Source organism: Patagioenas fasciata, chromosome 21, assembly GCF_037038585.1.
Source record: "Patagioenas fasciata isolate bPatFas1 chromosome 21, bPatFas1.hap1, whole genome shotgun sequence".
Taxonomy (NCBI): domain Eukaryota; kingdom Metazoa; phylum Chordata; class Aves; order Columbiformes; family Columbidae; genus Patagioenas; species Patagioenas fasciata.
In genome coordinates, this window is record NC_092540.1 from 4,378,096 (window position 1) to 4,389,597 (window position 11,502).

Here is an 11,502-nt window from a genome sequence, read left to right on the forward strand (position 1 = left end):
TGCGGGATGGGTCATTTGCCATCTTGAGGTGTAGGGGAAGGGTTGTGTTTTCCTTTTCTGGTTGGAGAAAAGAGTGATGGGAAAAGCTACTGATGAGTGTTGGGAAGAGAAACATCTTGGCATTGAGTTGACCTTGAAGGAATCCCAGCAGCTGGGTAGCACTACATTAAATATATGTACATGTGTGTATGTGTTGTGGATTCTCCTTGTTTGTTTTCTTATTGCAAAGGGGAAGGGTCTGGGGGCGCAGAGCCTGGTGGTGCAGGGGTGCATGGAGCAGGGTCTGGGGGTGCAGGTTTGCAGAGAACAGGGTCCAGGGTTGCATGGGCCAGGGTCTAGGGGTGCAGAGCCTGGCGGTGCAGGGGTGCATGGGTAGGGGCTGGGGGTGCATTGGTGTTTGGGGCAGGGTCTGGGGGTGTCAAGGGCAATGTCTGGGGGTGCATGGGGCAGGACCTGGGGGTGCAGGGTTGCAGAGAACAGGGTGCAGTGGTGCATGGGACAGGGTCTATGGGTGCATGGGCTGGAGACTGGGGGTGCATGGGGCAGGGTCTGGGAGCTCAGGGGTGCAGAAGGCAGGGTCCGGGGGTGTACTGGTGCTTGGAGCAGGGTCTGGCGGTGCAGAAGGCAAAGCCTGGGGGTGCAGGGGTGCTTGGATAGGGGTCTGGGGGTGCATGGGTGCTTAGAGCAGGGTCTGGGTGTTCAGGGGTGCACGGGGCAGGGGTGCAGAGGGCAGTGTCTGGGGGTGCGCTGGTGCTTGGAGCGGGCTGTGGGTGTTCAGGGGTGCCGAGGCCGGTCCCGGGTCTCGAACTCCAGGTCCCGTTTCCCCGTTTCGGGCGGCGGTTCCGCCGCCGCTGTCACGTGTCCCGTCACGTGTCCGGGATGGGGCAGCGCGATCGCATGTTCAAGGTGCTGGTGGTCGGGGACGCCACGGTAGGCAAGACCTCGCTGGTGCAGCGCTACGCCAACGACAGCTTCAACCGGCACTACAAGTCCACGGTGGGAGGTGAGCGGGGCCCGGTACCGCGGGGCGGGAGCGCCGGTGCGGCCGCTGTCTCGCTACCGGGGCTGTGGGCGGGATTGCAGAGCCAGCGCTGCGGTTTGTCCGCCGGTGCAAAGCTCCTGCAGCTCGAAACACCCGATAACTATTGCGTTAATGACTGCAAAACTATTGCATGAATTACTCTAAAGCCCCTCTCGCTGGCAGGCTGCGAGGGGAAATTTGCCGACCCCCGTCCCCGCAGACATGGGAGCGAGAATCTGTAAAGGAACAAGCGCCCGTCGGTGCGTTCCGGGGTTTGCAGCTCCGGGCGCAGGTGCTGGGGCAGCCCCTGTGCTGTGGGACAAACACGGCACCCCCGGCACTCTTCAGGGCTGGTGGTGCCCCATCGCCCCTGGGGACAGCCAGGAGCCCTAACCTGGAGAGTCTGACATCCGACCTCAGCTCCTTCCAGCAAAAACGAGAACAGCGCGGGCGGGGTGGGGGGGGACATTTAACAGCATGAAACTGGGAGGAGTGGCTGACACTGGAAGCTGTGCTGCCATCAGAGACCTGGACAGGCTGGAGAGCTGGGCAGGGAAAAATTAAATGAAAAAAGGGCAAGTGCAGAGTTATGTATCTGGGCAGGAACAACCCCAGGTTCCAGTGTAAGTTGGGGAATGAGCTATTAGAGAGCAGCGCAGGGGAAAGGGACCTGGGGGTCCTGGGGACAGCAGGGTGACCATGAGCCAGCACTGGGCCCTTGTGGCCAGGAAGGCCAGTGGTACCTGGGGTGGGTTAGAAGGGGGTGGTCAGTAGGTCAGAGAGGTTCTCCTGCCCCTCTGCTCTGCCCTGGGGAGACCACCCCTGGAATATTGTGTCCAGTTGTGGCCCCTCAGTTCCAGAAGGACAGGGAACTGCTGGAGAGAGTCCAGCGCAGCCACCAAGATGCTGAAGGGAGTGGAGCATCTCCCGTGTGAGGAAAGGCTGAGGGAGCTGGGGCTCTGGAGCTGGAGAAGAGGAGACTGAGGGGTGACTCATTCATGGGGATCAATATGGAAAGGGGGAGTGTCAGGAGGATGGAGCCAGGCTCTTCTCGGTGACAACCAGTGACAGGACAAGGGGCAATGGGTGCAAACTGGAACACAGGAGGTTCCACTTAAATTTGAGGAGAAACTTGTTCCTGGTGAGGGTGGCAGAGCCTGGCCCAGGCTGCCCAGGGAGGTTGTGGAGTCTCCTTCTCTGCAGACATTCAAACCCGCCTGGACCCCTTCCTGTGGAACCTCAGCTGGGTGTTCCTGCTCCATGGGGGGATTGCACTGGATGAGCTTTCCAGGTCCCTTCCAACCCCTGACATTCTGGGATTCTGTGATCTCACCACTAAAGTGTCTGTAGTGCTGTAAAATTGAGTGTCTGCAAAGATGATGGGGAAACAGCAGCTTTGGAACAAGGAGGCTGGGAACAAGATTAAGTGGAATCGTTTTTTCTTAGTTAACATCAGTGTAATTGAATAAACTCCAGGGAGCAGCAGGTGCTGAGGTTTGACCTGGTAAATCTCCCTGAGGACCCAGAACAGTGGGGGCTGGGCACGGCTGCTTTAATCTTATGAATAGAGAGGGGTTGAATTAGAAGTTGAAAACACCGAAGGGCCACATCCCCCTGGGGCTGCACCCCCACTGTCACTCTCGGCATAAGAGATGCAGATATTTCTTAATTTATTTTATGTTTCTAAATAGTTTTTCATATTATATTTTTTATTATTCCCTGTGGTGGGAAATGGTGAGAGGCTGCACAGGAGCAAGCCCCAGGGTGAAGAATGGCACTAAATAGGTTTATTTTCTTTTCTGGGTGTTCTGCAGTGGATTTTGCCCTGAAGGTGGTCCAGTGGTCGGAATCAGAGACAGTCCGACTGCAGCTCTGGGACATCGCAGGTATGTTCACACAAACCACAAAGCAGAATTGAGAGGTCTCAATGGCTTGGCCTTCTCCTTTTTCTTTTTCCTTCCTTTCAATAGGAGTCTGCTACAAAAATAAATACTTCAAAGCCTGTCGATCCAAGGGGCAGGACTGCTCTGCTTTGCAGTGCCATCTCTAGTTTGCAGCACTAATTTAAATACTTAATCAAAAGCCCACCTGCAAAGACGACGGCAGCGCGGGTTGTAAATCCTGTTGAGCCTTTCTTTTTGATTTCAAAGCCAGAGCAGAGGGGATAGGGAAACAGGCGGCTCCTGCGTCCCCCCAGCAGCAGAATTCTGAGGACAGGTGGGTGCGGTGGCGTCTCTGAAACGGCACCTCTGGATCTGGAGGGGGGAGGAAAACAGGGTTGTGGTTTCCTCCGGTTTCGCTTCTCAGACGCGTGCGCCTCAAACCCTCAAAAAGAAAACAGGAAGGAGAAGATTGCAGCAAGAGGATTGCAGCAAGAAACTGATTCTGATTTCAGCCCCAAAAAGGCGTTTAATGTTTGAAAAGCAGAGTGGCCACATAGGTCGCACTCCGAGCAGAGCGGGGAATGGTCACAGTGACAGTCCCCACGGCATCACCTTCCACCCTGGTGGAAGATGCTCGAGGTAACTCCCAGTGCTCAGATCCCAGTGGCTTCAGAGCGAAACGCCTGTTTGAGCAGCTCTGGGGCTACACGGGAGCCCGCGGTGAAATCTCTGCGGTGTGGGGACCGCTGGTTGTCACCGCTGCGATGCCGTGGGGACGCTCTGTGCTGCGTCCCGTCTGCACAACTGCCAGTGGACCACACAGCAGCATGGCCAAGTGACCCAGGGATGCAGTTCGGGTGGCACAGGCAGGCCCTAAGGTGTGAGCAGTAATAGCGGCGTATGTGAGCGGTGATGGTTTTGTGTCTCCAGTTTTTCTCTCGGGGATCCTGCCCTGTGCCGGGTCCTGGTGGAGCAGGGACGCTGCTGCAAGTGGGATTCTGCTCAGGGGGGTGAACGTGTGGTCAGGACTGAATTTAAATTGCTGCACCGGGAGTAATGCAGGTATTTCTGGGACATCTGAGTGCGTGGGTCAGGATGAAGAGTTTATTCCAATTCTGTTGCTGAGGAATCCCAGGCAGGACGCATCTCGCTGTATTTCCTCGTGCAGATTGTTAGTGTCAGCTGAAGAACCCTTGCCTGAAAAATCTAAAAATGGTAACTGAGATGGGGCTTTTTTCTTTTTCCAAAGGGCAGGAACGCTTCACATCCATGACCCGGCTGTACTACAGGGATGCGTCAGCCTGTGTGATCATGTTTGATGTCACCAACGTCAGCACCTTCAGCAACAGCCAGAAGTGGAAGCAGGATCTGGATAGCAAGCTGGTGCTGCCGGACGGGAGCCCCGTGCCCTGCCTGCTGCTGGCCAACAAAGTGAGCAGCTCCCATGGGTGTGCGCACGGGTGTGCAATGCGCAACGAGACCCTCTTAGCAATAAGTTTCGCCCCGGGTTGTCCCATAGCCTGTGGTCTTTTTAATCCTTTTCTTAACTCTTCTTGAATTTTCTTTCTTTAGCAAGGATCCTTCTTTTTAACTAGGGTGCTGGTGGGATTTGATCCATGGGCGGCACTAAGATGTTAACTGCTCTGGCCAGGGATGCAGCCTTGGGTTGTCAGAGCTCGAGCTCTGTAGCTCCTAGGTTATAAAGCTTTATTGTTTTTCTCTTTTGGTCTTTAATTTGCGGTAGCTGGGGAAGGTTGTGTATGACGCTGCAGGTGAAGTTTCTATTCTGCGTTGCCAGAGGGATGTCAGGTTCTCATTGGGACTCAGTGTTGAGTTGCACCCTGTAGAATCATCACTGTCGTTTAATGATTTATTTTTTTTTCACTTAAAAACTACTTTTCCGTTCTTCGCGTGCCAACGTTGGCTTCACAGCCCTTTCCTGATTCAGTTTGAGACTTGCCTGGTTGGAGAGAGCCTAAAACTGGAGATGACTCACAAACGTGATGGGTGGGCAGCAGAGCGGCTTTTTCCCTCCTGTTCACCAATACCGCTGTCCCCCGAGAGCTGCTTTAAGGCACCGTTTTGCCTGCATTAGGGAATCCCGCGTAGCTGTACTGCAGTCACACTAACACAAGCTCCTGTGGGACAGGTTTTGTGGCTTCTGTCCTTTTTACTGCCTCTTCGTCCATCCCGTCGGTATCAGCTCCACGGCAGCGCACCAGGAACTTTCCCTCTGGGTGAATTTTGCAAATTTGGGGAATTTTGGCTGAGTGACAATGTTTTCTTGTCCCGTGCCAGATGAACCTCCATTCCATGCGTGTTTGACTGAGGTGTGTCGGTATCTCAGATGAGATAAATCCATTGCCGCTTGCAACATCCCGTTAAGAACCTTGCCCTGAGAACTCTCTGTCAGCTTGTGGTCTGGGGAGATGTGAAGGGCTGAGCCTGTTGCCTGCCCACAGGAAAGGGGAGAATTCCCTTCCCAGCTTAAAAATTAAACGGCTAACCTTAAAATGACTGATTTCTCGCTTTGCAGTGCGACCTTTCCCCGTGGGCAGTGACGAGAGACGAAGTGGATCGGTTCAGCAAAGAAAATGGCTTTTCTGGTTGGGTGGAGACGTCGGTGAAGGAAAACAAGAATATTAATGAGTCCATGAGGTAGGTCCAAGGACTGGTGGTAGATCTAAGGGTTAATTCCCTCTTTCAGGCCTGGCCGTCTTTGGGGTGAGGGGAGATGCTGTCAGTAAGTAACAAATAGCAGCAATAACATGCAAGTAAATCTCCTGAAGGGAAACTGAACTCTGAAAGGTCAGAAGTTTTTTCTGTCTCCTTGGTTAAGCTCTGACATGCTTTTGGAAACAGAAAATTCTTTGAACAATACCAGGGATGTTTTTTCATCACTGGCCTCTACCAGGAGGATGGGACTTCTTGTGCAAAAGTATTAGAAATTCTTTTGTGATGCACCAGTCCTTTGATGGAGAATTCAACCTTTTTTGAAAGGTGTTAGACTGGATATTCGCACCTGATCTTGAGGCTGGGCAGTCGGTACCTGGGAAGCTGGTTTGCTGTGTCCCAGTCCCAAACTGGACACGAGGTGAGGTGGTTGCAGGAGGCGCTGGGAGTGATCCAGAGTCTTAGTAACAGCGATGCTGTTGTCAGTGCTGCAAGGTTCCTTACCCCGATCATTTGATCATCAAAGTCGAGAGAGGTTCTCCTTCCTCTCTACTCTGCCCTGGGGAGACCACACCTGGAATATTGTGTCCAGTTGTGGCCCCTCAGTTCCAGAAGGACAGGGAACTGCTGGAGAGAGTCCAGCGCAGCCACCAAGATGCTGAAGGGAGTGGAGCATCTCCCGTGTGAGGAAAGGCTGAGGGAGCTGGGTCTCTTTAGTTTAGAGAAGAGGAGACTGAGGGGTGACCTTATTAATGTTTACAAATATACAAAGGGGGAGTGTCAGGAAGATGGAGCCAGGCTCTTCTTGGTGACAAACAATGGTAGGACAAGGGGTAATCGGTTTAAGATGGAACATAAGAGGTTCCACTTAAACATGAGAAGCAACTTCTTCCCGGTGAGGGTGGCAGAGCCTGGCCCAGGCTGCCCAGGGAGGTTGTGGAGTCTCCTTCTCTGCAGACATTCAAACCCGCCTGGACACCTTCCTGTGGAACCTCAGCTGGGTGTTCCTGCTCCATGGGGGGATTGCACTGGATGAGCTTTCCAGGGCCATTCCAACCCCTAGCATTCTATGATTCTATGATTCTATGAATTGCAGTTTCTTTTCCATACTGCTGAAAAGCTGTGTGGCCCAATACTGCTTGTTAAAAAGAAAAAATTTTAAAAAAACCACAAAACAAACCAAACTCATATATGTTTGTCTTCTAGAGTCCTGATTGAAAAGATGATGTCCTCATCCACGGGTGATGGAAGTTCCTCTGCTGCTGGGAGTGGGGATTATATTAACATAAAAGAGACAACCCCGCCGGGCTGGGCTTGCTGTTAAACACTCCAGCTGCCCGGCTGCTGTGGCTCTAGCAGCGCTGCCCTTTTATTATTATCAGCATCATTTTTTCCTAAAGTTGTCACTGTTTTTTGGTGTTTGTTTTGTTTTCTACATGATCGTGAACTGTCTTCTGTTTAGTGCTTATCTGAGAGGAGTGAGCAGATTCCTCTTTCTTGCAGCACAGCCGGCAGCTCTTTTGCGAGTCGTCCATGTTCAAGCACATGCCTTGGATTAATTTTGTTTTTAATTTTGAGCACTTCATCTTCTGACACGTGGCGGCCTGTCCCAGGCCGGCCCAAGGGTGTCGAAGGTATCTTTTTAATATTGTCGCACCTTTTATTCCCCACTGCCTGCACCCACCAGACACAGAGGCACCGGGCCGAGGTGACAGGGACTTGTCGGACACACGCGGCGTTGCAGAGGCCGCTCTGTGCCTGTGGATTCCCAGGGTGGGATGACAGCAAACTCTTTACTTCTGGAACTACAAACCTCTGCTGCCGTGTCCTGGAGGGACCAACACATCTCGTCGTTGCCACTAAGATGTGAAGGCAGCCGTGGGTTAGCGTGGTGTCCCCCGAAACCAGACCTGTAACGCGATGGGTGTGAATTTGAGAAATGGCGTAGCACGGAATCTCGTATCCCAGCTGTGGTGACACTGCAGAAACCTCCGATTTTTATCAAGAATTGTTACCTTCTGTTCGTTCCTTCTCTCTGTCCAGTACCACCTTATACATTCTGTTGTGCTGCCGCTTTCCTGGGGCACCGAGAGCTGAAGGAGGAGCAGGTTGTAAACTCCTTTGTGTGACACAACCACGCTCCTTTTCGCTTTGAGAACACACACACATCTCCTGCCACCCCAAACAGCCTCGCGATTGCTGCTGAATTGCCTGCCCGCTGTTATTCCATGGATTTTAGTGGGGCGAGGGGGAAGCGGAGGAGAAACGTTTGCAGGACAAAAAGAAAATGAAGAGAAACCGCTCCCCGCTTGCCTTTTGCTGCCTGAGCATCTCCCTGGGTGCTCGCTGGTGAGAACAGGTCTTGCCAACAACAAAAAAACAAGGGTAAAAGCACATTAGATTGTTATCTCGAGACAGTTAATGGTAAACTCGGGCTGTAGGAGTTGTAGAGTACATATAGAGTTGTCTTGCCCATGGTTTAGGTCAGGAGTTGTTCACGTGCTCTTCAATAAGATTTTTCCCTTCTCAAGTAATTTAATTTGCAAACAGGGCTATAGAAATTGGTTTGGCCCAATTCCGGCTGAATTACAACCACTTTTCTTGGGTGAGTATTCCTTGTTTTCCTCACTTCGTATAACGTATGGAGGGAGAAGGTGGGAGGGACAGGAACCGATTGCCTTCACTATGCACAAAACATTCAGAGTTTTCATTCTCTGGAGTTGAAAAGGAAGAAATCTGAAACTAGTGTTGCGCTCCACTGTTCTAATTAAAAGCTAAATTGTCTGGGCTAGGATTTTGTTGTGCAAATATTGCCCAATTTGGTTTTATAGGCACTTAAATATACCCCGTTCTGTGCCATTGGATTCACTGTAGAACTGGTTGAATTTTACTTCCTAAATATTGTGTTTAAAAAAAGAAAAGAATTGTTTTAATCCTGTAAGTATTTCTAGTTCTTTATGGAACACGGGGAGAAGTGGCTGATTTTTAAAAGGATCTGTCAGGAAGCCATTAAGATTTATGTGTTATTTATTGATTTCTGTACAGGCCACGCAGCTTGCAGGAAGACATCTTTATACCTTATTTAGTGTGGGTTCGAGATGCACCGGTGCCTCTTGGGTGTCTGGATCTCTTAATCTGGACCTTTCTTTTTTGCAAGTGCCTCTCAGAAACAAGCAAAAGGCCAAAGATATTTGAAGGTTTTCTTGTGTTGTACATGATTTCTGCTCTGCCCAGTGGTTTCCGGTACCCGTGTGTGCCTTGGTGTTTTTTTTTCCTCCACACTTAGTGCTTGTTAACATCTTAATAGACACAGCAAACAAGTGTCAAAAACCAAACCCGCACAACAGAAAGCCGTTGCTTGAGACCGGTATAAAACCCCAACCAGACAGGAAAACGATTTTACTGTGCAGATGTGCGTGTTTGCTCAGAGCTCGCTCTGTGGCACACAGAGTGCTTAAAAAAGCACAACAAAGTAATAATAATAATTAAAAACAACGCAAACTTCTTTGCTGGGTTGGGTGGTGAAATTGTTTGTGCCCAGCTTGTCCAGCTGAAATAATTCTCGTTTTTAAAACAACTGAAAGGGGAAAGCCAAGTGGAGCGAAGCAGTTTGTAAGAAATATTTTAAAGTGAAGTCTCGCTCATGCAAACTGATTAAAAAAACCCTGAATCTTTCAAATATGAATCAGAAAAGCCTCATCTTTATTCTGATGAACCGTTTCACTGGTGTCTTTGGCAGGAATGACCTTGTTTGAAAATGAAGGCGCTTCATTTTCCCTTCCGCAGCTTTGACTTCGTACTCGTTGTGTGACTCTCGTACCTATTTCACTCTTCCACGTGTTCTTCTTCACTCTTACAACTTTAATTTGTGGTCACGGGACTGAGAAGTTTAACGGTGTATTTGATATGTTGATGACAGCACATGATGGGTCCACATAGCTGGAAATTTTTACCGCAATAGAATTTGAAATCATGAGGGCAAACTATAGTCAACAATATCAAAGCTTATCCTCTTTTTTTAATTGCTTGAAGTTACGCAGACATATTTTAGAGACAGGGTTCTGATTACTGTAAAGCTGCAGTATTATCATGTTACTATAAAGAAAATAAACTGCTGGGGGTTTTTCTCCATATCAATCAGTAACTAATTGCAAAAGTTTGAAATAAAAGTTTGAACATTGCTCATGTAGTTGTAGTTTTCCTGTCTCAACAGCCCCAACAAATGGGTTCACAAGTTCAAACTGGAAAGTCCTGCTGTCACTAATAGGGAATGTGTAAAACATACAGTGTGAACCGCCCTGCACTGCCAGCAAAACAAATTAGATCCTTTTCACCGCGACATCTCACTCTCTCAATTATTGCCGTCCTCCTGCTCGACAAGCGGGACGCAAGCATGCAAACCTTCCACAGCTGTGAGTCAGTCGTAGCGGCTTTTAATCCAATATATCCAGCTAAGAGGAGAAAGAAAAGGACTCCTTGATGTGGCTGGTTGTTAATACGCCTTCCTCCTTATGGCTCATTAATTCCCAGAGTGTATTTTGGGGCTGGCTCTGCAGTTGTTCTGAATGCCCCTTTCTTTCCCGATCGGCTTGATTTTCATGAGTATTGACTTGTCCAAAGGACGGGGCACATCTGAATTGATCAGAAAAATGGCAGTAATTCCAAAGGAGGCAAATTAAGCTCAAGCAAGGCATTAAATGAACTCAAATTACTCCTGTAATTAGGTAAAAGCTGACCGTGTTCCTATTGTCAAACCAGTCTTCTCAGATAACCCAACATATAAAAAGATGTTTTTAATAAAACAGAAGAATGAGGCTCTCTGGAATTCAAGTGCAAAGCACAAGTGACTTGCTATTGCACAAGCTGCCATTTTCATGGACTGAGGAATATGTTTTATTTTTCCATGTCAGTTTCTAAACAAAATGGGTAATTACGGGTTTCTGCGGAATTTGAAGAACCCTAAAACTTCCTTAGGCTCCACAGAAGTTGTGTTCTTCACATCTGCCCAGCGCAGGGGAAGGAGGTGGCGGTGACAAAAAATATTGATCATCAAGTCTACACCTGGTGAAATTTCCTGCATTTCTTCCTAAGAAAAGTCTTTCACACCAAACCTGGGGCTGATCTGTAGAACAAAAGAGCAATGTGCTGTAAAACTATGACAGTAGGTTCATTATGAGGAAAGGCTGAGGGAGCTGGGGCTCTTGAGCCTGGAGAAGAGACTGAGGGGGAACTCATTCATGGGGATCAATATGGAAAGGGGGAGTGTCAGGAGGGTGGAGCCAGGCTCTTCTGGGTGACAACCAGTGACAGGACAAGGGGCAATGGGTGCAAACTGGAACACAGGAGGTTCCACTTAAATATGAGAAGAAACTTGTTCCTGGTGAGGGTGTCAGAGCCTGGCCCAGGCTGCCCAGGGAGGTTGTGGAGTCTCCTTCTCTGCAGACATTCAAACCCGCCTGGACACCTTCCTGTGGAACCTCAGCTGGGTGTTCCTGCTCCATGGGGGGATTGCACTGGATGAGCTTTCCAGGGCCCTTCCAACCCCTCACATTCTGGGATTCTGTGTGATTATAAATCGTGTTGTGCAACGTCATGTGGTGTGGGGGCTCACCAGAGCACAAGGGGATGGATGGAGGGGTAAATGCCATGGAATTCCATGCCGTCTGTGGTGCCAGGGGCTCGCTGTGAAGCCCTTGGGGTGTTTCTGTGACAGACACCGGCCGGCCGTGATGCTCCAGCCCTTTGTGCATCTCCCTCCCCCCACAGACCCCTCTGAAGTCTGGCCCTGAATGGCGACACTTGCATGACAAAAGCCGCTGGGATCACTCTCTCGGGCCCTAACCTCCCTTCCTAAGCCGCGATAAGCCCGGCGCCCTCGAGGGCACGGCCTGTCCCGGCACAGCCCACGGGGGATCTGAGGGGAGC

General features: G+C 50.2%; 1 protein-coding gene across 3 annotated transcripts; it reads left to right on the forward strand.

Moving 5' to 3' along the window:
• Positions 1–870: 870 nt before the first annotated feature.
• Positions 871–9,758, forward strand: RAB29 (RAB29, member RAS oncogene family). Of its 3 annotated transcripts, none has more exons than XR_011742044.1 (6): positions 871–1,003; positions 2,836–2,907; positions 4,154–4,335; positions 5,441–5,562; positions 6,784–8,182; positions 9,317–9,758. XR_011742044.1 is itself a non-coding variant. In XM_065854269.2 (5 exons), the coding sequence occupies exons 1-5, from the start codon at positions 880–882 to the stop codon at positions 6,899–6,901; spliced, it is 618 nt and encodes a 205-aa protein (XP_065710341.1). In that variant the 5' UTR covers positions 871–879; the 3' UTR covers positions 6,902–9,758. The 3 variants fall into 3 exon arrangements, 1 of the variants encoding a protein (XP_065710341.1); XR_011742045.1 differs by lacking the exon at positions 9,317–9,758 and adding an exon at positions 5,905–5,998 and having other exon boundaries at positions 6,784–6,873; XM_065854269.2 differs by having other exon boundaries at positions 6,784–9,758.
• Positions 9,759–11,502: the final 1,744 nt, after the last annotated feature.

Excerpts from the sequence above, each read along its gene's own strand:
- RAB29 (XM_065854269.2), top strand. The coding sequence starts at position 880 with ATGGGGCAGCGCGATCGCATGTTCAAGGTGCTGGTGGTCGGGGACGCC. Across the intron at positions 2,908-4,153 it reads GCAGCTCTGGGACATCGCAG|GGCAGGAACGCTTCACATCC; the intron begins GTATGTTCACAC and ends CTTTTTCCAAAG. Across the intron at positions 4,336-5,440 it reads GCCTGCTGCTGGCCAACAAA|TGCGACCTTTCCCCGTGGGC; the intron begins GTGAGCAGCTCC and ends CTCGCTTTGCAG.